This window comes from Oncorhynchus keta, chromosome 28, assembly GCF_023373465.1.
Source record: "Oncorhynchus keta strain PuntledgeMale-10-30-2019 chromosome 28, Oket_V2, whole genome shotgun sequence".
Lineage (NCBI taxonomy): Eukaryota > Metazoa > Chordata > Actinopteri > Salmoniformes > Salmonidae > Oncorhynchus > Oncorhynchus keta.
In genome coordinates, this window is record NC_068448.1 from 25,218,527 (window position 1) to 25,243,208 (window position 24,682).

General features: G+C 44.3%; 1 protein-coding gene across 3 annotated transcripts in view; it reads right to left on the reverse strand.

Moving 5' to 3' along the window:
• LOC118360906 (disks large-associated protein 4-like) overlaps positions 1–24,682 on the reverse strand; it is a 117,868-nt gene that overhangs the window by 12,037 nt on the left and 81,149 nt on the right. The window contains exons 2-6 of one of the 3 annotated variants that reach the window (XM_035740457.2): positions 21,251–22,524; positions 20,473–20,711; positions 19,895–19,981; positions 19,106–19,271; positions 16,828–17,044 (exon numbers count right to left, since the gene is read on the reverse strand). In XM_035740457.2, coding sequence (XP_035596350.1) covers positions 16,828–17,044; positions 19,106–19,271; positions 19,895–19,981; positions 20,473–20,711; positions 21,251–22,444 — 1,903 coding nt within the window. In that variant the 5' untranslated portion in view covers positions 22,445–22,524. Of the gene's footprint in view, positions 1–16,827; positions 17,045–19,105; positions 19,272–19,894; positions 19,982–20,472; positions 20,712–21,238; positions 22,525–24,682 lie in introns of all 3 variants that reach the window. The other 2 variants (XM_035740456.2, XM_035740458.2) reach the window with 2 other exon arrangements.

The following is a 24,682-nucleotide window of genomic DNA, read 5'->3' on the forward strand; positions in this document are numbered from 1 at the left end:
CATGAGTGGATTACAGAACTGGAATTTAATCAGAAACAAAGTAGTTTTACAGTCTATTGTTGATTATAACTGACGGGGATGCAATGATGCAATGAAGAATGGTGCCGAAGGAGATGGCTGCCGTTTTCCAATCCCCATAACCAACTGTGATATTGTGCATGTTTTTTTGCGTTATTTGTAAGTTATTTTTGTATATAATGTTTCTGCCAGCATGTTTTATGACTGAAAATAGCTTCTAGATATCAGGACAGCGATTACTCACCCCATACTGGAGGAATACTTTATCTTCAACGAGTCAGGCGGGAAGGAATTACTTCAGACGGCCGACAAGGCCCTCATCCCAACCATTCTTAGGAGAAAGAGACAGTGGTATCGTTGACAAAGATCCGGGTGCCTTGTATCCGTCGCCGAGTGGGTAATCTACCTTTACCATCAGTCCTATTAGCCAACCAATCGCTAATAAAAAAATAATAAAAAAAACCACAAATTACGATCACCTATATCCTATCAGCGGGACATTAAAAACTGTAATATCTTATGTTTCACCGAATCGTGGCTGAACGACGACATGAATAACATACAGCTGGCGGGTTCTAAGCTTTTTCGGGTGGATAGAACAGCAGCCTCTGGTAAGACAAGGGGTGACGGTCTATGTATATTGATAAACAACAGCTGGTGCACAAGATCTAAGGAAGTCTTGCCGTTTTGCTTGCCTAAGGTAGAGTATCTCATGATAAGCTGTAAATCACACCATTTACCAAGAGAGTTTTCATCTGTATTTTTCATAGCTGTCTCCATATCACCACAAACAGATGCTGGCACTAAGACCGCAGTCAATCAGCTGTATAAGGCCATAAGAAACTTAAATCCGTTTTACCTCAAATCTACCAGCATGTTACACGTGCAACCAGAGGTGAAAAAAAACTAACTCTAGACAACCTTTACTCCACACAGAGACACGTACAAAGCTCTCACTCGCCCTCCAATTGGTAAATCTGACCATAATTCTATCCTCCTGATTCCTACTTACAGACAAAAACTAAAGCAGAAAGCACCAGTAACTCTGTACCTGTACCCCCTGTATATAGCCTCGCTATTGTTATTTTACTGCTGCTGTTTAATTATTTGTTACTTCTGTTTTCATTTTTTACTGATCACGATTTTCTTCTTAAAGTAGTTGGTTAAGGGCTTGTAAGTACGCATTACACTGTAAGGTCTACTACCCCTGTTGTATTCAGCGCATGTGACAAATAAAATCTGATTTGACTGATGAAAAAGGTCTTAGGAGAATAGACTAGCTAGGCAAAGGGTTCTCTCCCGGTGGGGCTCATGGGGTGTCTCCTGCTCTGAAAGCAGTTAACATCCATTATAGCAGTAACAGCACTGTCAACATGTTGATGATCATCACGTTAACCTACATTGGATCACTCGTTAAAAGCAATGCAGTGAATTCTCCAAGACACACTCTAGCTCTATAATCATGTGTGTGAGAAGTATCTGATTACCAGTAATGGTCCAGCAGCCAGTTATATTACGGCCAGATAAATGACACTGAATAATGTGACCCAGTGTAATTTCATCCTCTCAGTCTTCGTGGTTTGTAACAGACAGAGAGGCGAAACAGGTTTTACGTCACCCAAAATCTATCCACAAAAATAAGCCCATTTTTTGTATGAGATCAATGAGGGTTTGAATTTGGTCAACAAAAATTGTAAACTGAACAAACATCTAAAATCATGAGATAAAATAAAATATCCCAGAAATTCAATTTTCTAGGCATATTTGTTCATATCCCTTTGCCAAGATAATCCATCCACCTGACAGGTGTGGCATATCAAGGATCTGATTAAACAGCATGATCATTACACAGGTGCACCAACCCCTCTTTTACACTACTGCTACTCTGTTCATCATATATGCAGTCACTTTAACCATATCTACATGTACATACTACCTCAATCAGCCTGACAAACAGGTGTCTGTATGTAGCCTCGCTACTGTATATAGCCTGTCATTTTACTGTTGTTTTATTTCTTTACTTACCCATTGTTCACCTAACACCTTTTTTGCACTATTGGTTAGAGCCTGTAAGTAAGCATTTCACTGTTGTATTCAGTGCACGTGACAAATAAACTTGGATTGGATTCGGAATAAAAGGCCACCCTAAAATGTGCAGTTGTCACAAAACACAATGCCAGAGATATCAAGTTGAGGGAGCGTGCAATTGGTATGCTGACTGCAGGTGTCCACCAGAGCTGCTGCTGGAGAATTTAATGTTAATTTCTCTACCACAAGCCACCTCCAACCAACATCGTTTTAGAGAATTTAGCAATACCTGCAACTGGCCTCAACTGCAGACCACATGTAACCACATCAGCGCAGAAGCTCCACATCCAGCTTCTTTGTCTGAGAACAGCCACCTGGACAGCTGATGAAATTGAGGAGTATTTGCGTCTTCAATAAGGCTCATTTGTGGGAGGAAACATTCTGATTGGCTGGGCACCTGCCCAGTCATGAGAAATCCATAGATTGGGGACTAATGAATTGACTGATTTCCTTATATGAACAGTAACTCAGTGAAATTGTTGAATGTTGCATTTATATTTCTGTTCAGTATAATTGCTCATTTGCTACGTGAGGATTATTTGATTGAATAGAAGTTTCGTAATGGTTAGATTGTTATGAATGCTCCCTCAACTTTCAACAATTATCATAGTAACAGTAACAAACGTGATTGAGAGAAAAACAAGGCTTTTCGGCAAATAAAACCAAAAATGACTATCAGAGTTGCGTCCGTTGAGGACTCATCATGAATATAACCTGTTGTGGCATGGACGTTGCCCATGAGGCCTTCCACCATTTAAAAATAGTCAACTGGGTGGGAATTCTTATGAGTTGGGAGCAATCAGCCAATGAAGAAGAAAATGTACTACTTTTAAAATGGAGATTGCCTCAATGGCACTGCCCATGCTGTCACAGACACTATAATGGCACAGATACAAAGATGAGTCCTTTATCCATCCCTCTCGATGGCCTGTTGTACACACGAGTATCTGCTCTCACATTGGCTAGAATGGTCCCACCTGATCTCGCCTCCTCCCACCTGCTTTACATCTGAGGACATGTAAATCCATTGTTAGACCAGTCACTATCTTGTCAATATAATACACACTCTTTTCGTAACCATAGACTTAAAAAAAATATATATATATATAAGTTCACTGTTCTCTACCATCTTGGAACATCATTCTCTGAGATTGCAGTGGGATTTAACATGGTTTAATTACTGTTGGTCTTATTTTTGTGAAACCCTCATCCTACCAGTTGAGATGTGTGTTAATTAAGCAAACTAGCCTCAAGTGGGCAGATGAGACATGGTGCTGATTTGGCTGTTTCCCAACCTGGAGGGCACAATAAATTCTAAACACTGCAAATAGAAAAAAAGAAACATGCATGTTCTTTCTCTGAACCTGTATACTGTTGCACCCCACTGAATGGGACCTTGGTCTGACAACTACAGAGCTGCTTCCTGCATCACTTCCTGTCTGTACTAAAAGCATTTGCATGCTTCCCAGTCTAAACATTTCGGAAGAGTTTGTGCATATTAGACAACATTGTGCTGTTTTTTGTTTTCTTTTTGGCCTATGGCCACACAAAAATGTTTCTCCGGGCAAGCCGAAGTCTACGCCACTCGGTCGGTGATTGGTAAAGAGTATGGATTCTTCAATAAAGTATTGTCATTCAACGAGAGACGACTCGTTTTTCATGCACATTTTTTCCACTTAGAAATAATTTATCAAATATCTTAGTTAATGTAAAACTAAGATCCTCTGGACCAGAAAAAGGATGGCCGAACAGACCCCCATTAACATCGACGGGGCTGTAGTAGAGCAGGTTGAGTGCTTCAAGTTTCTTGGTGTCCACATCACCAACAAACTATCATGGTCCAATAACACACCAAGACAGTCGTGAAGAGGGCATGACAATACCTTTTCCCCCGCAGGAGACTGAAGATCGGGCATGGGTCCCCAGATCATCAAAAGATGGTTCTACAGCATCGAGAGCATCCTGACCGGTTGCGTCACCGCCTGGTAAGGCAACTGCTCGGCATCCGACCGTAAGGCGCTAGAGAGGGTAGTATGCACTGCCCAGTACATCACTGGGGCCAAGCTTAATGCCACCCGAAAGCGGTACCGGAGCGCCAAGTCTAGGTCCAAAAGGATTCTAAAAACAGCTTGGTGGTACCAAGCCATAAGACTGCTAAACAATTAATAAAACAGCACCCGGGCTATTTACATTGTACAAAACAAAGGGTGGGTGACAACGCTGCTACTCACTTTACCTCTACCTGCATGTACAAATTACCTCGACTAACCTGTACCCCCGCACATTGACTCGGTACCAATACCCCTTGTATATAACTTCGTAATTGTTATTTGATTGAGTTACTTTCTATTGCGTTTGTTTAGTTAGCAAATATCTTCTTAACTCTATTTCTGGAACTGCATTGTTGGTTAACTTCTTTGGGACTGGGGGGGGCAGTATTGAGTAGCTTGGATAAAAAGGTGCCTAGAGTAAACTGCCTGCTACTCAGGCCTAAAAGCTAGAATATGCATATAATTAGTAGATTTTGATAGAAATATGGAGGTTTGTAGTTTAAGTCGTTGCCTATCGAATATAGTGTCTATGGGGTCATATTGCACTTCCTAAGGCTTCCACTAGATGTCAAAAGTCTTTAGAACCTTGTTTGACGCTTCTACTGTGAAGGAGGGGGAAATGAGAGCTGATTGAGTCAGGTCTCTGGCAGAGTGCCATGAGCTCAGTCTCACGCGTTCACGTGAGAGTTAGCTGCGTTCCATTGCATTTCTACAGACAAAGGAATTCTCCGGTTGAAACATTATTGAAGATTTATGATAAAAACATCCTAGAGACTGATTCTATACTTCGTTTGACATGTTTCTACAAACTGTAATATGACTTTTCTGAACTTTCATCTGGACTTGCCAGTGCGCCGAGAGTTTGGACTTGTGTACTAAACGCACAAACAAAAGGAGGTATTTGGACATAAATGATGGACTTCATCAAACAAAACAAACATTTATTGTGGAACTGGGATTCCTGGGAGATGCTTTGGGCAGACTGCACCACCCTCTGGAGAGCCCTGCGGATGTAGGTGGTGCAGTTGCCATACCAGGATGCTCTCAATTGTGCATCTCTAAAAGTTTGAGGGTTTTAGGTGCCAAGCCAAATTTCTTCAGCCTCCTGAGGTTGAAGAGGCGTTGTTGTGCCTTCACCACACGTTGTGTGTGTGTGGACCATTTCAGTTTGTTAGTGATGTGTACGCCGAGGAACTTGAAGCTTTCCACTGCGGTCCCGTTGATGTGGATAGGGGCAAGTCCATGATGAGCTCCTCAGTTTTGTTGAAGTTGGGTGAGAGGTTATTTTCCTGGCACCACACTCCCAGGGCCCTCACCTCCTCCCTGTAGGCTGTCTTGCCATTGTTGTTAAATCAGGCCTACTACTGTTGTGTCGCCTGCAAACTTGATGATTGAGTTGGAGGCGTAGGTCAACAGGGAGTACAGGAGGGGGCTGAGCACGCATCCTTGTGGGGCCCTAATGTTGAGGATCAGCGAAGTGGTGATGTTGTTTCCTACCTTCACCACCTGGGGGCGGCCCTTCAGGAAGTCCAGGACTCAGTTGCAAGGGGCAGGGTTGGGACCCAGGGCCTCGAGCTTAATGATGAGTTGAGGGTACTATGGTGTTGAATGCTGAGCTGTGGTCAAGTAACGGCATTCTTACATAGGTATTTCTCATGTCCAGATGAGACAGGGCAGTGTGCATTGCGATGGCATCGTCTGTGGATCTATTGGGGCGGTAAACAAATTGAAGTGGGTCTAGGGAGTCAAGTAAGGTAGAGTTGATATGATCCTTGACTAGTCTCTCAAAGCACGTCACAATGACAGAAGTGAGTGCTACGGGGCGATAGTCATTTAGTTAAGTTACCTTTGCTTTCTTGGGTAAAGGAACAATGGTGGACATCTTGAAGCATCTGGGGACAACAGACTGGGATAGGGAGAGATTAAATATGTCCGTAAACACTCCAGCCAGCTGGTCTGCACATGCTCTGAGGACGCGGCTAGGGATGCCGTCTGGGCCAGCAGCCTTGCAAGGATTAACACATTTAAAATGTCTTACTCATGTTGGCCACAGAGAAGGAGAGCCCACAGTCATTAGCAGCGGGTGGCTTTGTGTTATCCTCAAAGCGGGTGACGGTGTTTAAGCTTGTCCGGAAGCAAGACTGTGTCCTCGCGTAGCTGGTTCTCCCCCCAACATCTCCTATACATTTCCTGATAAAGTCAGTCATCGTTTCAGTGCATTCATCTAGGTTGTTCTCAGAGGCTCCCTGGAACATATCCCAGTACCCGTGATCAAAACAATTTTGAAGCATGGATTACGATAGTTCAGACCAGCGTTGAATAGTCCTTCCTGTTTGAGCTTCGGACTATAGGAAGGGAGGAGCAAAATGGAGTCAGAGTTACCGACGGGAGGGCATTAGAGGGCCTTGTAGACATCTCGGAAGTTGGAGTAGCTGTGGTCGAGTGTTTTCTGCAGCGCGAGTACTACAGTCAATGTGTTGATAGAACTTCAGTAATGTTTTCCTCAAATTTGCTTTGTTAAAATCCCCTTGCTACAATAAATTCAGCCTCGGGATATGTGGTTTCGAGTTTGCATAAAGTCCAGTGAAGTTCTTTGAGGGCTGTCATGGTATTGGTTTGAGGAGGAATATACATGGCTGCGACTACAACCGAAGAGAAATTCTCTTGGGAGGTAATACGGCTGGCATTTGATTGTGGTATTCTAGGTCGGTTGGACAAAATAACTTGAGTTCCTGTATGTTATCACACCATGAATAGTTAATCATGAAACATACACACCCGCCCTCCTTCTTCCCTGAGATATTTATTCCTGTCTGTGCAATGAACGGAGAACGCAACTGGCTGAACGGACTCAGACAGTATATCCCAGAGAGAGCCATGTTTCTGTGAAACAGAGTATGTTTACAATCCCCTGATGTCTCTCTGGAAGGAAATCCTCGCCCTGAGCTCGTCAACTTTATTATCCAGAGACTGAACATTAGCGAGTAATATACTCGGAAGCGGTGGGTGGTGTGCACGCCTCCTAAATCAGACAAAGTCCACTCCAAGTACCTCTTTCCCACAGGCAGTGTTTTGGAACAGCCTCTGGAATCAGTTCAATTGCCCTGGAGGGTACGAGCAAAGGATCTGATTCGGGAAAGTCGTATTACTGGTCGTAATGCTGGTGAGTTACCGTCGCACTGATATCCGAAAGTTATTCCCGGCTGTATGTAATTACAAAAAAAAATCCTGGACTAATAATAATAATAACACATGAAAACAAAATACTGCAAAGTTTCCTAAGAGCTAAAAGTACAACAGCACTGTCCGTCAGTTTCATTAGGTCTCTGACGAATCTGGGTTTGGCGGATGCCAGGAGAAAGCTACCTGCCCAAATGCATAGTGCCAACTGTATAGTTCTTGAAGGAGGTATAATGGTCTGGGGCTGTTTGTCATGGTTTGGGTTTGGCCCCTTAGCTCCAGTGAAGGGAAATCTTAACGCTACAGCATACAATGACATGCTTGACAATTCTGTGTTTCCAACTTTGAGAAAACAGTTCAGGGAAGGCCCTTTCCTGTTTCAGCTTAACAATACCCCTGTGCACAAAGCGAAGTCCATACAGAAATGGTTTGTCAAGATCGGTGTGGAAGAACTTGACTGGCCTGCACAGAGTCCTGATCTCAACCCCATCGAACACCTTTGGGATGAATTGGAACACTAGGCCTGGCTCGCAATCAATCGCCCAACATCAGTGCCCGACCTCACAAATGATCATGGCTGAAAGAAAGCAAGTCCCGACAGCAATGTTCCAACATCTTGTTGAAAGCCTTACCAGAAGAGTAGAGACTGTTATAGCAGCAAAGGTGGGGCTAACTTCATAGTAATGCCCATGATTTAGGAGATGAGATTATTGACAAGCACAAGTCCATATACTTTTGGCCATGTTGTGTGTGTTCTAAACATCAAATCGCAATACATATAGTATCACCTAAGTATAGTGATATTGTATTGTGAGGTCCCCATCCATTCCCAGCCCTATCTACAATGTGATGACACTATGTTGCTCCTTGCTGAACCAAGAAAGGTGTTGTAGCAAAGGAGACTTCTGCTTCAGCAGCACATGCAGTTAGAAGAGAAAATGTGCACCTTAAAATTGATTATTTGGATTATTATTTTTCCATTCTAAAAATGGTACAACGATGCCCATTTGGCTGACCTTATCAGTCATCCAAAATGAAATGACAGTCACAGCCCTACTTTTAATAGGTGCTCCTGAGAGTGTCTAAGTGCTACTAATCTGCACACGGCAAAGGGTTGGATCAGCCCCAGATTAACAGCATTATAGTGGCTGTGTAGCAAGGTGACAGGCTGCTGGAGAACTAGGCTGGTGGTCCAAGACCAGAGGGGATAGACAGGGCTGGTGAGAAACAAAAATGTAGACAGTCTGGACAGGGCTAATGGTGAGTAGTGCTACTGAGAGACGGAGGCAGGCAGACTGGACAGGGCAGCCCAAGAACACACCATCAGGAAGACAAAAAACACAACACAGCAATGGTTTACAAAGAGAGTGGTTAGAATATAAACACCAATGGTAATTCTAGTTTATGATGAGTGCAACAACAAGCTACAGCCTCTCTCCATACAAAGACTGGAAACAGCTGACCAAAAACTAAGTAACCAGTCAAATCACTTAACTGGAAAAATACTTTGTAAAAATCTGTCCGCCACACAAAAACAGGTTTAGAACAAACTAGTTCTACTCTCTTACAGCACAAGTGTTTTGGGCTGCTTGAAGTGGTCCGTCCAGTCAGTCATAGTGGTGTTACTCCAGGAAGGTATTAAAACTCTAATTATGTCCTGTGGAGGTTCCAGACCACCCTGTGGGGATTGGTGCCAGCTTGGTGGAAAGCCTAATTAGCTGATGTAAATACCCAGAATCAGTCCTGTCAGGTGTCAAGAGGAGGGGGCTCGGATGGGACTAGAGCGGTGTGTTACCAGCCTACTACAGCAAGGCAAATCCTTCTACAACACCAGACAGAATGTCTCTTTTGCTCAAGCACACACAAACACACTTCCTCTAACCCCTTTTAATCTTGTGTTCAACACATACTGTAGGATTAGGCAACCCTCATTTTTATGGCTGTGTGTGTCACGACCAGCTACATGAGCGGTATTACATTGTCAAGATTACACAGGCGGGGCTGTTGAGATTGAACTATGACACCATAGATGCAAGAGATCCTCCTTGTGACCCAATTCTTACAGATTGGTCACTTGAATACAACAGGATTCAGATTCTGCCAAACCAAATACCAAGGACTTACAGACTGAGGGGTTGCATCATTGTACTGTTCTCTATAAATTTCTCTGTAGCACAGTCATTTTACTACTCATCCCTTTAGAATGTCTGTTTGAAAATTGTCATGTAACTATAGTGACTTCACCCACTGACTCACCAATGACCTCATCAATGAGTGTGTATAGCCAGACTGTGTGTATTGCCAGAGCATGTGACTCAATGTCTGTATTCATGTGCTAACCATGTGTTATCTAAAGCCTTTGAATGAATGGCCATCTGATCCCAGCCCTACAACAACTTTCAAGCTAAACAAAGTCAGGGGTGCTACCATTTTTTTAACCTTTATTTTACTAGGCAAGTCAGTTAAGAACAAATACCATGGTCCCTGGTATACAGAGCACATATTCAAGCCTCTCATAACAGGCCCAGCTGTTTGACTGCAAAGCACTTAACTTAGCACATTGTCCAGAAGCTGTTCAATTATTGATTGTATGCTCAGAAACCAGACAATAAATGGCCTTTAGAGACAAAATGCAATAAAATTAAAAAAGACACAGGATTCCTCTTGAAATAGTTGCTGGACTTCCAAGTGACATCTGAGGAAGAGTTATGAAAATGCACCATAACTAGAGGTCGACCGATTAATTAGGGCCGATTTCAAGTTTTCATAACAATCGGTAATCTGCATTTTTGGACACCGATTATGTCCGATTACATTGCACTCCACGAGGAGACTGCGTGGCAGGCTGACTACCTGTTGTGCGAGTGCAGCAAGGAGCCAAGGTAAGGTGCTAGCTAGCATTAAACTTATCTTATAAAAAACAACCAAACTACACATGGTTGATGATATTACTAGTTTATCTAGCTTGTCCTGCGTTGCATATAATTGATGCGGTGCCTGTTAATTTATAATTAAATCACAGCCTACTTCACCAAACAGGTGATTTAACAACCACATTCCTGAAAAAAGCGCGGTCGTTGCACCTATGTGTACCTAACCATAAACATCAATGCCTTTCTTAAAATCAATACACAAGTATATATTTCTAAACCTGCATATTTAGTTAATATTGCCTGCTAACATGAATTTCTTTTAACTACGGAAATTGTGTCACTTCTCTTGCGTTCTGTGCAAGCAGGGTCAGGGTATATGCAGCAGTTTGGGCCGCCTGGCTCATTGCAAACTGTGTGAAGACCATTTCCTCCTAGCAATGACCGTAAATAATTTGCCAGAATTATACATGTCCTCCCTTTCTGCATCCTTTGACTCTCTATGTCCCCTATCCTCCAGGCCGGCTCGGTCCTCCCCTCCCGCTCCGTGGCTCGACGACTCATTGCGAGCTCACAGAACAGGGCTCCGGGCAGCCGAGCGGAAATGGAGGAAAACTCGCCTCCCTGCGGACCTGGTATCCTTTCACTCCCTCCTCTCTACATTTTCCTCCTCTGTCTCTGCTGCTAAAGCCACTTTCTACCACTCTAAATTCCAAGCATCTGCCTCTAACCCTAGGAAGCTCTTTGCCACCTTCTCCTCCCTCCTGAATCCTCCCCCTCCCCCCCTCCTCCTCCTCCCTCTCTGCAGATGACTTCGTCAACCATTTTGAAAAGAAGGTTGACGACATCCGATCCTCGTTTGCTAAGTCAAACGGCACCGCTGGTTCTGCTCACACTGCCCTACCCTGTGCTCTGACCTCTTTCTCCCCTCTCTCTCCAGATGAAATCTCGCGTCTTGTGACGGCCGGCCGCCCAACAACCTGCCCGCTTGACCCTATCCCCTCCTCTCTTCTCCAGACCATTTCCGGAGACCTTCTCCCTTACCTCACCTCGCTCATCAACTCATCCCTGACCGCTGGCTACGTCCCTTCCGTCCTCAAGAGAGCGAGAGTTGCACCCCTTCTGAAAAAAACCTACACTCGATCCCTCCGATGTCAACAACTACAGACCAGTATCCCTTCTTTCTTTTCTCTCCAAAACTCTTGAACGTGCCGTCCTTGGCCAGCTCTACCGCTATCTCTCTCAGAATGACCTTCTTGATCCAAATCAGTCAGGTTTCAAGACTAGTCATTCAACTGAGACTGCTCTTCTCTGCATCACGGAGGCGCTCCGCACTGCTAAAGCTAACTCTCTCTCCTCTGCTCTCATCCTTCTAGACCTATCGGCTGCCTTCGATACTGTGAACCATCAGATCCTCCTCTCCACCCTCTCCGAGTTGGGCATCTCCGGCGCGGCCCACGCTTGGATTGCGTCCTACCTGACAGGTCGCTCCTACCAGGTGGCGTGGCGAGAATCTGTCTCCTCACCACGCGCTCTCACCACTGGTGTCCCCCAGGGCTCTGTTCTAGGCCCTCTCCTATTCTCGCTATACACCAAGTCACTTGGCTCTGTCATAACCTCACATGGTCTCTCCTATCATTGCTATGCAGATGACACACAATTAATCTTCTCCTTTCCCCCTTCTGATGACCAGGTGGCGAATCGCATCTCTGCATGTCTGGCAGACATATCAGTGTGGATGACGGATCACCACCTCAAGCTGAACCTCGGCAAGACGGAGCTGCTCTTCCTCCCGGGGAAGGACTGCCCGTTCCATGATCTCGCCATCACGGTTGACAACTCCATTGTGTCCTCCTCCCAGAGCGCTAAGAACCTTGGCGTGATCCTGGACAACACCCTGTCGTTCTCAACTAACATCAAGGCGGTGGCCCGTTCCTGTAGGTTCATGCTCTACAACATCCGCAGAGTACGACCCTGCCTCACACAGGAAGCGGCGCAGGTCCTAATCCAGGCACTTGTCATCTCCCGTCTGGATTACTGCAACTCGCTGTTGGCTGGGCTCCCTGCCTGTGCCATTAAACCCCTACAACTCATCCAGAACACCGCAGCCCGTCTGGTGTTCAACCTTCCCAAGTTCTCTCACGTCACCCCGCTCCTCCGCTCTCTCCACTGGCTTCCAGTTGAAGCTCGCATCCGCTACAAGACCATGGTGCTTGCCTACGGAGCTGTGAGGGGAACGGCACCTCAGTACCTCCAGGCTCTGATCAGGCCCTACACCCAAACAAGGGCACTGCGTTCATCCACCTCTGGCCTGCTCGCCTCCCTACCACTGAGGAAGTACAGTTCCCGCTCAGCCCAGTCAAAACTGTTCGCTGCTCTGGCCCCCAATGGTGGAACAAACTCCCTCACGACGCCAGGACAGCGGAGTCAATCACCACCTTCCGGAGACACTTGAAACCCCACCTCTTTAAGGAATACCTAGGATAGGATAAGTAATCCTTCTCACCCCCCCTAAAAGATTTAGATGCACTATTGTAAAGTGGCTGTTCCACTGGATGTCATAAGGTGAATGCACCAATTTGTAAGTCGCTCTGGATAAGAGCGTCTGCTAAATGACTTAAATGTAAATGTATGACATAACATTGAAGGTTGTGCAATGTAACAGCAATATTTAGACTTAGGGATGCTACCCTGATCCTTATTTCACTGAAAAATAAACATTTTGTTTCTGGATATGACCATATTAATGACCTAAGGCTCGTATTTCTGTGTTATAATATAATTAAGTCTATGATTTGATAAAGCAGTCTGAGCGGTGGTAGGCAGCAGCAGGCTCGTAAGCATTCATTCAAACAGAACTTTCCTGCATTTGCCAGCAGCTCTTCGCTGTGCTTCAAGCATTGCGCAGTTTATGACTTCAAGCCTATCTACTCCCGAGATTAGGCTGGCAATACTAAAGTACCCATTTGAACATCCAATAGTCAAAGGTATATGAAATACAAATGGTATAGAGAGAAATGGTGCTATAATAACTACAACCTAAAACTTCTTACCTGGGAATATTGAAGACTCATGTTAAAAGGAACCACCAGCTTTCATATGTTCTGAGCATGGAACTTAAACGTTAGCTTTCTTACATGGCACATATTGCACTTTTACTTTCTTCACCAATAATTTGTTTTTGCATTATTTAAACCAAATTGAACATGTTTCATAATTTATTTGAGACTAAATTGATTTTAATTGATGTATTAAGTTAAAGTGTTCAAATCAGTATTGTTGTAATTGTCATTACTACAAATATATATATTTTTTAAATCGCTTTTTTTGGTCCTCCAATAATTAGTATCGGTATCGGCGTTGAAAAATCATAATTGGTCGACTTCTAACCATAACAGTTTGTTTTGAATAAGTCTTACAATCAATCCTTGATTCATTTCTGGTTGGTTCACAAATCGCTAACTTTCCACCTTCGCTTTCACCATAGCAGTAAAAACAAACAAATGAATGCATTAAAACATTTGGCAAGGAGGTAGATCCTTGGCACCGGTGAGGTCTTACTACTTAGCAACCACACATATCTCTTATGATCCAACTTAAACGGCAGAATAAACAAGATGGTAGGTTAAACAAGCTTTTTAGCTAACTTGACTGGATATGCAGCCACGGGAGATAACGTTAGCTGGATATTACTAGCTAGATCATATGATCATGGTCACAATTTGGTGAGTTCGAAGCTGGAAAAATGACTGGTGGAAAAATGTCTGACCCGAAGCTAGTAATTTAAGTTTTACCAGTCTCTCTCAACTCACCAAATATGGAAACGTAGCTAGTTGGTAGCTAACATTAACGTTACCTAAATAACGTTAGATGGCCATCTTACAGTTCCTGTCCAACTAGTTTTAGTTGCCTTTCTAATTTGGTGATTCAATCAGTGGTTGACAGCGCTACTAGCCAACTAACTATCCACTCTGCTTGCAATGATGGGGGTGCTGGTAGCTAGCTACAGTAACGTTAGCTCATGAATTAACAAGGCGGTTGCTGTCAGGCATCGCTAACATTAGCTATCTAACGTAGCTCAGGGTTTCCCTAACTCGGTCCTGAGGGCACGTTTTGGGGTTTTGCCCTACCACTACACAGCTGATTAAATTAATCAAAGCTTGATGATGAGTTGGCTAATTGAATCAGCGGTCTAGCGCTACGGGAACAAAACAAAATGTACACCAGCGTGAGGTGGGGGGCATGACCGAGTTTTGGAAACCCTGATCTAGCGAACATTAGCTACACTAAAGACATTATCGATGCTGGATTGATTGTATAACGTTATTCGCTACAAACTGTCACCTGCTAATAACAATAGCGAACTGATTACCATGACAAAAAAATATATTTTAGCAGTGGAATGAAGCATTTGTACGAGTCGTGGAGATTTAGCTCCCTAACCTAGTGTAACATCGCTGCTAGCTAACGTTACCTACAATACGTGGATCCCAGAATCAGGGCGATTCCTCTCATCCACGTTAGACAGGGTAGTTAAGCTAGCGTTCGTCGCTAACCACGGTCAATACCAATCGATCCAAATCTCAGTTCAGACACGAGTACACTATAAAATATTTACGCTTACTTTGATAAAAGCGAGACAATAAATCCGTATTTTCTGTTCATTCATTCGAGGTTGTTTTAATAGACAGAGGCATTAGCTACTGTGCTATTTCTAACTGTTCACACAACGTTCCTTGAAGAAAGGAATTAAAAGGACACGCCCTTGACGTAAGGGATTGGAGTCCACCTTTTGCAGACTGGCACACACTACAACGCCATTGGATGTCGATGGTCATCAATCTCACCATAGACGAACAAGATTGGTTTAAATCTCCAGTCAACAAAGGACGTCACGTTTCCCCGCCTTTTTATTCCACGACAACGGGTTTCTTAACGGCCATTGGATAATATCTGTCTCTGTTTTTTGTGTCTACTATTTCTCCGGCTTGGTCGTGTACGTTCCCGCCTCTATATTTACGTTTAGGATTTATTCAGAGCAGTTATTGGTCATGGCTAGAAGGGATCCAGCTTTGTCAAATTAACGTCACAAATTGAATTGTTTTGCATTTTAGTTAACCCTAAGCATTTTCCTAACCATGTATCCAACCTGCTACGGTAATTGTCCTAACCTGCTGCGTAAAGTATCTTAACCTGCTACAAAAAGTCTAATCTGATTTGACAAAACCTGGATCCCTTCTAGCCATGACCGCAGTGATTTGCAAGTAAAACGTTCCTCAGCAGATATCAAAAGAAATCAGTGCTTGTAAGAACATCTTGGCCATGTTCTGTTATAATCTCCAGCCCAGAAGAGGACTGGCCACCCCACATAGCCTGGTTCCTCTCTAGGTTTCTTCCTAGATTTTGGCCTTTCTAGGGAGTTTTTCCTAGCCACCGTGCTTCTACACCTGCATTGCTTGCTGTTTTGGGTTTTAGGCTGGGTTTCTGTACAGCACTTTGAGATATCAGCTGATGTACGAAGGGCTATATAAATACATTTGATTTGATTTGAAAAGACAAACGCGCAAGATATGTTCGATGGAATGGAACATGTTACTTCGATTGGCTGACAACTATGATATTGCAAGATAATTGCTGTCAAATTATACATGTATTTGAATGAACTACAGATCTAATGTTCAGATTGACACTTTTGAATATTCATAATGGTCTACAAAAAAAATGGAATGGCAGCAATAGTCTAACATTTCAATTATGGGGTGCCCTGCCCTTGTAAAACATTTTGATCAGTAGGCCTACAAACACTTTGTTTCAGCATGATTCAGGAACAGAGCACTTTGCAGCCCTGGCTAGACCAACTCCATTGCCCCTGCTCGAAACCCACCACAGTCTTCCCTAAGGCAACTTCATCTGGGCAAGGGCTGCTTTTGTGCTGCAAACAAACTGCATCATATGACACAGTGATTCCCATGCTGATCAGACTCTGTCGGGGCTCCTCTAACCTTTTACACCACCGCCTGTAATCGGTGACTGCATGCATGGCATTTTCATAGGCCTTGATGTGGTAACTGACAACAGCTGAGCCACAGAAGTGAATCTGATGCAGAAATGAAAACAGTGATTGATGGGGGGGAAACAATGATGTGTTTTTATTAATACTCTACCTATGATTGTCATGCTTTGGGCTTTTTGTTTTTGATGCATCAAAAAACATTTTGATATGTTTGTATGTTCACAGACTCCAGTAGTGGACAGACCCCTATCTGAGACCACCCACATCTGTGAACTGGCTTGACATTTGAGAAGTTTTGTTCTCATGCATGGAAAACATCCGCAGCAGCGCCAGTGCATGCATGCGTGTGTGAGATGCGTGCGGAATAAGTACAGTCCCTCACGCCCTTCATATACATTTTCCCTGCTGGATTTGAAAATACATGTGGGAATCTTACATCATAGTCCTTATCTTAGGGATACTAAATTATTCATGAATCGTGCTAAAAAAGGATGATAAGGCCCTTTTCAAACAAAACTATTATGCCTACAGTAAAGGCATAAAACCTTTGTCTGTCCAATCCCCAGTGCCCAGCCCACGCCCATCCTGAACAGTACAGTATACTCACTGGTGCTGGAGATATGGGTGCATCCGGTGGTGGTGGGTGGAGGTGAATCAGAGTCCACTGAGGCGGTGTCCTCATCCTGGGAGCAGCCAGCCTGGATGGCCCGCAGGTAGCTGTGGCTGCGGGAGCGGAAGTACGTCGGTGTGGGCAGGTCCAGAGCCTCCACCGCCTGGGACTCCGCCTCGCAGTACAGCGAGCGCCCACAGCCCTGCCCACACACCTGAAAGGACACGTGCAGGTTGACAAGTTGGGGGCGGGGACTTAGGCGACCACTAGATCTCCTCCGCCTGTGAGGAGAAAGCAGTGCCAGTCTCGGGTGGCGGGGCATGCTGCTGGAGTAAGGTGGTGGTGTATGGTCAGAGAGTGTGAAGGATCCTGTTCGTCTCAGCTCACGAGAGCCCAATCAAAAGGACTGTTAGATTTACCAAAGAAACTCATGCACTGATAATGAACATTTTTACTATCTCTAGAGGAAAATGGGTACAGGAGTTATCATGCACGTTCACGATTTTACTTAATGAAATCAATTGATCAAAAAGTAAATCTGCAGTGACCTTGTTGAAAACATCTCATTATTAAAATTTTCTGTTTGAGCTTTGCGTTCCCTGGTAATCAGTATACTCACTGTACTGTATCTAATGTGAAATAGCACACGGAATGTTTAATCAGTGATGATAAGCCAGCAGCGTCAGATTTCACTTAACTCCTCATGCCAGGAGCTAATACAATCACTGCTACTGAGGCACCAGCAGCCTCCCACTACAAGCTGTTCACTCTCTCCACATCATAGTCGTAGTGGTAGGGGTGGTGTCTGGTTTTGCTCAGTTCAGCGGTGCTAATGATCTACAAGACGTTTATTGGTGTAGGACATTTCCAGTCTCTGGCGTTGACAACATGACATGTTCACATAACAACAGATTCATCAGCAGGAATATATCATAGTACATCTATGTAGCCCAGGGCCAGGGATAGGTTGAACAGGGACAAGGTATTGTAGAGACAGACCAGCTGAGTCAACTTCCCCAGTCCGTCCTGGGATAAAGGCTTGTTTCAGTTCAAACAGTGCCAGAGTGGAGAAGGAGGAACACTGATAGCTTATTACATCCCAGTCTTCTATGCCAGGCTCCTGTGATGTTCAAAGTTTTAATGATGTTGGTAGCAGGTGGAGTCTCTATTTGTTCATCCTGCTTTTCATTGCAGTGTGAGAGGAGGAGGCTGGTGCCAGAGTTGGCACATGGTCATCATTGTGTCCTCCAAGAAAGAAAGAGGATGTAACATGGATGCTCAGTATTCAAAATCCATTCTGAGCCTATTCCTTGGTTGCTGCTTATCCGTTATTTGATCTGTTTGAATCTTGCAATACTTTTTTATCATGGTTTTAGAATGATTATTACCATCTTGAAACCATCTTTCCGGTCTATAATTTTAGCATGTAAACTGATAATGTCTGTACTTCTTTGTATACCCAGTGAAAATACTTGAAGGAAAAGGCATCGATGTGTCGACCTTTCCTATATTTGATTTTATGCGCATTTACCTCCATGTACAACAATGCAGATCCTTTGAAGCCTGTTCTCCTGCTATGGCAGCCATCATAATCCATCCGATATCCATCCTGATAAAACGTTGCAGTTCATTCAGAAAATACTTGCTTTTGTCCCAAAACAGATTTTACTGTCATCTCCCAAATTCAATTACTGAAATATGATAATAAAAAAAGCTTCCTGTGAGGTAAAGAGGGCAATTCCATTGTTGTCATCTGTAATATTATGCCATTTTAACTCCATGAGCAAAAGTGGCTCCGGATGTTCCATCTGAAAGGAGTCTGCTGGTTTTGATAAAAACAGAATGTTCTCAGGATTAGAAGGAGGCGCATGTCCCAGTCTTAACTTCTGAAAATTACTTTCAAGCATCATTCCTGTTCTTGTCTCTTCTGGCTTACTGGATGTTTAACCAATCAGCGTCTCACACATAATCTGAAATGTTCTATCACTGCCTGCAGTCATAGAAATAGAGGATTCGGCTGTCAACATCCCACTCATTTCTGGTTGTTGTTTCAGGCTTGAGGCTTGTCTTTGCACTGTCTGAGGGCATTCTTTATGAATAATGAATTTAATACAGTTGTACTTTTATTAGTTAATTATGCCTACATGTATCTGTCAAACTGTTATGATGTGTTTGTTGTATGGGGGTACTATTCCTACACACACTGACAGGCCTGTTTGAGACCCTGATAAAGAGTGTAATGAGTGAATAGGGAGAGTGGATTTACAGTACATACCTGACCACTGCTCATCATGGCCCTGCCCAGGGTAGCATAACCTTGGTGGTAGTCTCTGCGATCGTCCCAGTGCCGCATGGCCATCGGGGGCTCACACGGGCTCACCAGGCAGTCCAGGTTGTCCAGGCTCCGATTGGTGGAGAGTTCTCTCAGGGAGGGGAGACAACTACAGGGGTAGAGGGGAGAATTAGTTGCTGAAAGAACCCCTCAACCATAAGGAAAAGACCTGGATGAAGGGTGGGGAGGATACGGGACATCTTGGGTTGAGAACCGCATCCATTTTCAGCGGATGCTTTGAACTTCCCCAAATTTCTTGTCATTTTGTGAGATCAAATACCAGCGAGATGAGAGGATAGCAGAGCAGAGAATAGTTGGGTATCAAAATGACAGCACAGGGGACACATTGAGTCGTCAGTAAACATCAAAACAAAAGGGAGAGAATTTGAGTTATTCTTTTGCTTTGTAATCATCAATGGAATTTGCTGAGACAGAGAGGTTGTTTCCTTTGTTCTGAGTTGCCTGACGAGGAGGCACCTGTTAGTGGGAATGTGTGTGCCGGTGCGGAGGGTGGGGGTGGAAAGGGTTTGTATGGGAGATCAGTGGTTTATGATGAGAGACGTGACAGGAGTGGCTGTGGCTGGGATACTAACACACCACTCAGAGCAATTGGTAATATATGGGGTTTGGGTAGGGGAACAGGACAAAGCACTGGGTTGGTTAGAGAAGTGGCAGCAGAGGTGGGCATGTGTGAGTGGAGGGCCGTGCTGCCTCCCTCCCTAGGACACTGACCTGGCCAAATGCTGCATTGAGCATGCACTCTGTAGTGGAGACCATAGTATCCCATTATCCTCCAGCATGGGTGCATAGCCGCGAGGCCTGCCGGTGCGAGCGGTGGGGAACATGACAAAACATTTCACATTTTTGAACTTAAATGGAAACGTTTGGTTACCTGTTGGTAGGTGATTTCCTTTTTCTAAAATTGAACAGCCCATAAGAACATGTTACACTGATATAGTTGTATCTTGTCATGAACAGGAAGGAGTCTGCTGCAGCCTGCAGGTTTTACCCTGCATACATTATGTAGTAAATGTTCAAAGTCAGTGTCAGGATGCTGCCCTCTGCTGTCCATTTGTGGTGTCCACTTTCATTTCATTCTGTTTTATTAGATTCACTCTGAGTAAACAGGTTTCCATGCAGGGTGTGTGTAGCTACTCCTCTGTATAAGAATAAGTTCCCCCAGACATCCCATGTTATCTGTTCTGTCATGACATAGATTGCTAAGGAAAATGAACTCCTCTTCAGAAACATACAGTATTAACTACAGTATGATCTACATGCATATTTCCTCTTGTATCTAGCTCTCTCACTTGTGTGGTGGTGGAGGCTGATGCTCGCTCAGGGACTGATGGGTAGCCTTCAGGTAGCTCTGGCGGCGGGCGGCTGTTTTGGGCGAGGGTTTAGGACTTCCCTCTGAGTCCTCGCTGTCCTGGTCCACGTCCCCCATGGCCTTGACGTAGCTGCCGCTACGCATCCTTCGGCAGGGGATCTCAAGGCCCCTGGGTCGGCCCCGGCCCCCCAGCGTAGCACTCCAGTCCCCCAGTGGTACCTACAGACAGTATGGGGCCACACACCATCCCACTGTGACTCACTGAGCCACCACACCTTCATCTCTACTTTATCATCTATCTACACTTTAACTAGTTTAAAGACCCAGTGCAGTCAAAAATGTGATTTTTCTGTGGTTTATATATATTTATACACTATGAAATAATAATGTGATATTCTGAAAATTATGATAATGCCCTTTTAGTGAAATGTCCGTCTGTTTTGGTGGGATGGAGTTTTGGCTAGTAAGGCATTTAATTGTTACCCAGAAATAGTTTGATATTGAGATAAAAATGGCTGCATTGGACCTTTAATGCGACAGACCTTGAATGTGTCATTTCATTTCATTTGAATGTATTGTGTGGGTATTTGTAATGAATTTTAATAATGGGATTATAGACCGTAAATGTCACGATGCTGCTGAAGTAGTTAAAAGGGATTCAAATTAATTATGTTTTTAAAACAAATCTCCTAATTTCTCAGATTTAGTGGCTGTGGCTGCTAGTGCCTAATGTGAATAATACTCACTGGGCCTCCTACCTGGAGGTACTGACAGGTCAGGTCCTGGTGACACGACTTGGATTTGAGCAGCGTCCTGTTGACAGTGGCTGAACCCTTCTGGAGCACCTGCCTGGCCTGGCTGAGGGTCAGTGTGGACCAGGAGCCTCGCTTCACCAGGGTGCTCTCCCTGCCTCCTCCTCCCACCAGCTCCCCTCCCCTAGTCCCTGTCATTGCTTGCGGGCAGGCCAGGTACTTGAGGTCGCTGCTGCTCTTGGAGGCCTTGAGTGTGTGGGCAGAGATGGTGTTGTAGCCATGTGGGAGGTGCCTGGGAGGAGCCTGGCTGTCAGACACCGCCCTGCCCAGCGTCATCATGCTAAGTGGGTTACGGTAGCCCACGGCGATAGTGCCAACTTTGGTGGTTGTGTCACTATCCAGGGCATCGTCTGAGCTCCAAAGCCCCAGTGCATTTTGCCTGCTAGGTCGCTGCTTCAGCGTCTCAGTCTTAGCACTGTCTTTACTCTTACTCCTGCAGGTCTGTCTGGTACCCTCCTCACCTCCCCCTGTAGTGCTGTTCATGTTGCCCTTGACCACCGAGCCCTCCAGCGACTGGGACTTGTTGAATAGCTTCTGGACAGAGTGCATGATGTGGCGGATCCGTCCGGGACTCTCGCTGCGCTGCTTGGCCACCCTGCCCCGGTGGAACTGGAGGGTACTGAAGCCATCCCTCTGCAGGGGCAGGTGCTTCTCCAGCTGGTCTAGTAGGTTAGATGGCAGCCGGTTCATCTTGGCCGCTGCCGCAGAAGAGATGGTAGCTGATCCACTTGTGATCATGGGAGCCCCGCTGAGACCCAGGCCCATGCCCATTGACATGGAGGTGGACAGGGTGCCCACCCGGCTGCCACCAGGCCTACCTCCGCCCCCGGCAGGGACCATGTAGCCCTGGGAGTAGTCGGACTGTTCCGGTTGGGAGGTGACATGGAGTCGGGGGAAAGTGCTGCTGTTGGACATCTGGTTCAGGGGCAGTAGGCACTCCGGAGGCAGGGGTTGGGGGTTGGAGGCCTGGTAGTGGTGGAGTTGGTGGTGGTCCATGGTGCCGTAGTGGTCCATGGTGGGGCTCAGGAGGAAGGGACCATGGGGGTCAGAGGTCAAGGGGTACAGGAGCTTCTGGGGGCCCCCCGATGGCTCACAGGAGTCCGACAGGTGACGGCTGCGATTGGCACCTAACCCTTTCATGGTGGCCACAGTGCAGGTCTGCTGCTGCTCTTAGAACATGTCTCCAGCTGGGGCGCGTCTACAGCCCTGGAGGGCTCATCCTGGAACAGAGGGGAATAGGATATCTATTAGAATATACGGTATAAGAAAGAGGAATTGATTGTTACAGTATGAATACGACTCATAGTACGACTTAGTATGAGTGTGACTCATACATTACACTTCCCCTCTGCTGTGATGATGCTGGAGTCGAGCAGTAAAGAACAACCTTAAGTGTTTATAGTACGAGGCTCTACAAATCCACTTAAGCTCATAAACACATTAGAGTTGGAGTTCATTAAGCTCTTTTAAGTACTGTAGTGGAGCACTAACTTAAGAGACATAATGAGAGCTTGGGACTAGGTTCTGTCTGCAAAAAGATGATTCAGAGATAATTGGCTTTAAAGTTCAGTAACATTTCAACTAACTATCTACTAAACCTAACCCTCATCCTAACCCTAAACTTAACCCTTACCCGAACCCTAACCCTTACTCGAACGTTAACCCTTACACTAACTCTTATTCTAAACCTTATCCTAACCTTAACCATAACCTTAGCAAGCAGTTGCTTATCAACAGTTAGTCAGTTGCTTATCAGCAGATACTTTGTTGATAGTATGACCATCTGTAGACAATCTGGACTATCCAAATATAGTAGGACCTAAAGTTCCAAACACTCATTGGTTTGAATTGTGCCAGCAATTTTTTTAAATATTGTTTTCTTTTGAACTTAACAACTTGAATTGGGGTATTTAGAGAACTATATAGGTAGAGAACATTGAACAGAACAAGACTATGTCAATAATTACATTTTTACAAAAACGCAGATAGAACCTTATAGAACCTTATAAGCTCTTAATATGTGTCACACAGCATTTCTTCAGCCATGTTTTTGATAAAGCTAGACCAAAATGTGCTGTAAAACACAGAGGAGTTGCCCTCTGCCAGCAGATTTTCTTTATCTTCTCCGAGACACTGGCCCACACACATCACCATGTCCACACGGTTTATCCAACTAACCAGCAGGTGGAGCTACAGAACAAACCAACAGCAAGCAGGAGTCAAGGGTAGGCCAGGGATTAGAAAACATCAGTGCGTCCCAACTGAGCTTAGGACAGAGAATTTCTAAGTACATACCGGTATATGCTCTGCTCATAAAAATTATATGACTATATTTATATGCAGACTACATCAAGTGGGAAATTCTAATTTACCATCTGTACTTGTAAGTATTTTAACGGTCACTGCCTATTTTCTTATGGCTTTGATCCTGCTAACGGGATCGATATGACAATAGCCAGTGAAAGTGCAGGGCGCCAAATTAAAAAACAACATAAATCTCGTAATTAAAATTCCTCAAACATGGAAGTATTTTACACCATTTTAAAGATAAAGTTGTTGTTAATCCCACCACAGTGCCCGATTTCAAAAACGCTTTATGACGAAAGCACACCGAACGATTATGTTAGGTCTGCACCTAGTCACAGAAAAACACAGCCATTTTTCCAGCCAAAGAGAGGATCCACAAAAAGCAGAAATAGAGATAAAATTCATCACTAACCTTTGATGATCTTCATCAGATGACACTCATAGGACATCATGTTACACAATACATGTATGTTTTGTTCAATATAGTTCATATTTATATCCAAAAATCTCAGTTTACATTGGCGCGTTACATTCAGTAATGTTTTGCTTCCAAAACATCCGGTGATTTTGTAGAGAGCCACATCAATTTACAGAAATACTCATAATAAACATTGATAAAAGATACAACTGTTATGCATGGAACTTTAGATAAACTTCTCCTTAATGCAACTGCTGTGTCAAATTTCAAAAAAGCTTTACCGAAAAAGCACACCATGCAATAATCTGAGTACTGCGCTTAGACAACAAAACAAGCCATACAGATATCCACCATGTTGTGGAGTCAACAAAGTCAGAAATAGCATTATAAATATTCACTTACCTTTGCATTCACTTACTTTGATGATCTTCATCAGAATGCACTCCCAGGAATCCCAGTTCCACAATAAATGTTTGATTTGTTCGATAAAGTCCATAATTTATGTTCGTGCGTTTAGTACACAATCCAAAATCATGACGCACAGGCAAGTCCAGGCGAAAGTTCAGAAGAAAAGTCATATTACTGATCGTAGAAACATCTCAAACGAAGTAAAGAATCAATCTTTAGGATGTTTTTATCATAAATCTTCAATA